The sequence below is a fragment of the Sabethes cyaneus genome, chromosome 1, assembly GCF_943734655.1.
Source record: "Sabethes cyaneus chromosome 1, idSabCyanKW18_F2, whole genome shotgun sequence".
Lineage (NCBI taxonomy): Eukaryota > Metazoa > Arthropoda > Insecta > Diptera > Culicidae > Sabethes > Sabethes cyaneus.
Window position 1 is genome coordinate 84,404,957 of NC_071353.1, and position 4,175 is coordinate 84,409,131.

The following is a 4,175-nucleotide window of genomic DNA, read 5'->3' on the forward strand; positions in this document are numbered from 1 at the left end:
GAAACCCAATAAATTGTGTTTGTGTGAACCAAATGTATGGTTAAGTGATTTGTGAAGATGATCCTATCAAAAGATTTTGAAAATATGAATAAAAAAGTGCATTTTCGGATCATTTATGTTCAACTGATTAAAATAGGTAACACTGCTTAACTCGTTCCTTACCCTAGTCAGTTTTTGTGGAAGCAAGATTGATGTATGCGGTGTCATAAAGGTAGAGGTAGTGTACAACGGTGTTTCGAGTTTGTTACGGCTGTTTATTGTAAGATCAGACCGGCACCCTCTGCTCGGCCGGGAATGGATGCGGGAGCTGAGAGTCGACTGGAATGAAGTTATACGAAATCCGGTGTTTTGTGTGAGGACTGTAGCCATGTGTTCCCCTGGTAAACCCATAACTGGTGCTGTAGGAGATTTAATTGAACGTTTTCCACGTGTGTTTGATGCATCTATGGGTACGATTAAAGGTGTTCAGGCTTCACTTCACTTGAAGCAGGACAGTAAACCAGTTTTCATGAAAGCGCGCACGATTCCTTTTGCGATTCGGGATACCGTAGAACGCGAAATTAAAAACATGGTCGAAAGTGGTATACTGAAGAAAGTAGAACACAGTGAGTGGGCGACACCGGTAGTACCTGTTATGAAATCAGGTAATCGAGTGCGTTTGTGCGGAGACTACAAGGTGACAGTAAACAAGTGTCTTCTGGTTGATGAACATCCCTTGCCAACCATAGACGAGTTGTTCTCCAATATGGCTGACGGAAAAAAGTTTACAAAGCTAGATCTGGCACAGGCATACTTACAAATAGAGGTACGTGAGGAAAATCGTGAGATTCTGACTCTAAACATCCATCTTGGTCTCTACCAACCATCGCGGCTGATGTATGGTGTGTCATCCGCGCCGGCGATATTTCAGCGAGAAATTTCACAGCTGCTAGGTGACATACAGGGGGTGTCAGTGTTCTTGGACGATATAAAAGTGACCGGTTCAGATGATGAAGCACATTTACGACGGTTGAAAACGGTTCTGCAACGGTTGGATGACCATGGCATGCAGTTGAATGTAGCTAAATGTGATTTTTTCGCGGACCGCATTGAGTACTGTGGTTTTGTGATTGATCGAGAGGGAATAAAGAAAATGAAGACTAAAATCGACGCCATTCAGGAAATGCCTAGAGCACAAAACCGAGAGCAGATCAGAGCGTTTGTGGGCCTGATAAATTATTACGGCAGATTCATGAAAGATTTAAGTACACGAATCTACCCAATAAATAATTTGCTGAAAGAGAATGTACCGTTTAAATGGGATGAAGAATGTGAAAAGGCGTTTCTTTGGGTTAAAAAAGAAATACAGTCTGACAGAGTTTTAGTACACTACGACCCAAAACTTCCCCTAGTTTTAGCAACTGACGCTTCGCCATATGGTGTGGGTGCCATATTGAGCCACTTATACCCCGACGGGACTGAAAGGCCGATACATTATGCATCCCAAACGTTGAATAAATCACAACAAAATTATATACTATACAGGTCGACAAAGAGGCCTATGCAATCGTATTTGGAGTTAAAAAGTTCTATCAATACCGATAGAGTAGCGGCGCGAGATTTTTTGGGATCTGCAAAGTGGAAATTCGGTACGGTAAGTGAGCGATTGGGAAAGCTTCATTATATGATCGAGCTGGACGACGGCAGAATCTGGAAGCGACACGTAGACCAAATGAGAACGGGTCCCACCAAGCAGGTCTCTGATAACATTCGTGGTACGGAGATTTTCGACATTCCTTCACGTTCCACAGCGTATCGTTCCAGTCATGCTACACTCGTCAAAAACAGCGACGTTATATTAAAACAACAAACAGATTCCTCGACGTCCGAGGATGCACATGTAACTGAAGAGCCATTGCCATCATCTAGCAGGACTGCGGAAAAGGTTCTGATCGAGACGCGAGTAGGATTTTCTGGCGTGCCGGTTCCACCAGAAAACAAAACGCCTCGCAGATCTGCAAGAGTCAGAAATCCTCCGAAACGGCTAGATCTGTCTATGTTCTAAATGAAGAAAATTGATAAAACAACTTTTTTATTAAGGGGGGGGGGGGGAAAGCGGTTGGGATTTACCCTAAAATGAATAATTTAAATTTATGACCTGTCTATCAACATCCATTCTCATTGTTAAGCGGGACGAAAGCGAGAGAATAAAAACTGTAAGAAGATGTTAAACAAACGTACGTGAAACACGCGTTTTATTTCGTTAGCCTAACGGTCCGAAATCTATAAAACAGAGTTGGTTATAGCACTTACATATAATATTTGTAAAAGTAACCAGAAGTCATATAACAGTTGGAATAGGCCAACTTTTAGAAACGATTAATTCGTTGAATGGATATTTTACTCATTGCTGTGGCATGCATTTGACGAAATTTTAAAAAGGATTAGTTTATATGTGGATAATTTTATTTTGCATAGTATTACCTATATTTATTCTTTTTTTTCTTTTTTAATAATTCGAAGATTGTAACTAACAAAGTTTTTATGAACGGCTCTCATTTCTGTATTGAATATTTTTAACTTGTATTTGTATAGAATTAATTTATTTATTTTTATTTTAATTGTATATCACATTAACTGCTGTGTTCACCACGATGGTGATGATGGAATTTTCTTTTAAATTGTAGTAATTAAAAAAAAATAAAGAGTAGTCTACAAAAGTTTGAGCCTCGCGCGCGGAATACAGGTATAAAGGACATTTTTACATTTTGATGAAAAATAATTCATATTGTATGCTTTGAGAGAAATCATAAACGATTAGTGGGTTATCCGGCAGACTGCTGGGCCAACTTGCAAACTTTTGTGGTAGACATCAAAAGCTTTTTTATTAGATCTCAAGTAAACTGTTTTTGAAGGAATTTATACCTGTTTATGAAATCAGTTCGTCTTTTTTGCATAACTGGTTCAAATTGTTATTATATCAATTATCTTATAGATAAACCGTCTTGCTCAAACCTTTGTGGGGGTATGAGGCGGGACCATCATCATCATCATGTATGGGAAAACTCGACCTTAAAACTTTACACACATTTTCACTATTTAGCGTATAAAAAATTATTATTAATATGTTACTATAAAATTGCTGGACATTTTATCTATCCAACGACATATTAACTGTTATGTTTCGTACAGTAGTATAGTAGCTATTGGCGTTTGAAATATTTCATTCAAACGTTACACTTCTATTTTTCGTTTTTACAAAGTGCTACCCAGTCCCAGTATAGTAAACAAAGACGTAGTCCTACGTCAAAATGCGTCGATACGCTAACCGATGTAATTTTTGTGTGTGAAGAAAATAGCTGGTAAATCGTTAAAAAACAACAATTTCATGCTAAACCGCCGACATTCCGTTGGTTTGGTCCTCCACTGAATATCCATTGGAAGCCTGGTGAATTTTTGAATATTCAGTAAAAAATTATTGAAGTTTGAAAAAATGGTATCCAAGTCGAAAAAGACGGACACCCAACGGTAGGGAAAAACGGTCACACAGATTTTGAACCCATTTTGCCCAACAACGATTTAACATTGCAAATGCTTACTGTTGGGATTTACCCTAAAATGAATAATTTAAATTTATGACCTGTCTATCAACATCCATTCTCATTGTTAAGCGGGACGAAAGCGAGAGAATAAAAACTGTAAGAAGATGTTAAACAAACGTACGTGAAACACGCGTTTTATTTCGTTAGCCTAACGGTCCGAAATCTATAAAACAGAGTTGGTTATAGCAGTTTTGGCGACGAGACGATCGAAACCTACGCGATCCTAAAGGATTTTCGATGACACGGGGAAATTTGGCATAACCCGATCATTTAATTGAGGAAACAACCATACAAGGAGTATTCTATTTGCTACAAGAAGCTACCTCCTACTGGCGCTACGAAAGGGGGTACTTCCGAACGACGGTGTGTTCGAGACAAACACATATTGCTGCTTGACTGGAGAGTCTTATGTTGCTGCTGCTGTTGGGATGAACGACGTTTGTGTTAGTGCGAACAAACTACCGTGTTCAGTACCGTTGCTGTAAGTGACGATCGTATAAAGGATAAACTGATGCGAGATTGCTGAAAATGAGTGTGCCAGAAAATGATGTTGCTGTTGCTGCTGCTGCGGCTGCCGCTGCGGCTGCACCCGTC

General features: G+C 39.4%; 1 protein-coding gene across 1 annotated transcript; it reads left to right on the forward strand.

Moving 5' to 3' along the window:
• The first annotated feature begins 367 nt into the window (after window positions 1–367).
• Window positions 368–3,822, forward strand: LOC128745892 (uncharacterized protein K02A2.6-like). Its single transcript, XM_053842959.1, has 2 exons — window positions 368–1,197; window positions 3,756–3,822. Exons 1-2 carry the CDS (start codon window positions 368–370, stop codon window positions 3,820–3,822), a joined length of 897 nt encoding a protein of 298 aa, XP_053698934.1.
• Window positions 3,823–4,175: the final 353 nt, after the last annotated feature.

Coding starts and splice junctions, on each gene's coding strand:
- LOC128745892 (XM_053842959.1), top strand. CDS start 368: ATGTGTTCCCCTGGTAAACCCATAACTGGTGCTGTAGGAGATTTAATT. Junction 1,198..3,755: donor AACCGAGAGCAGATCAGAGC/GTTTGTGGGCCT, acceptor TCTATAAAACAG/AGTTGGTTATAGCAGTTTTG.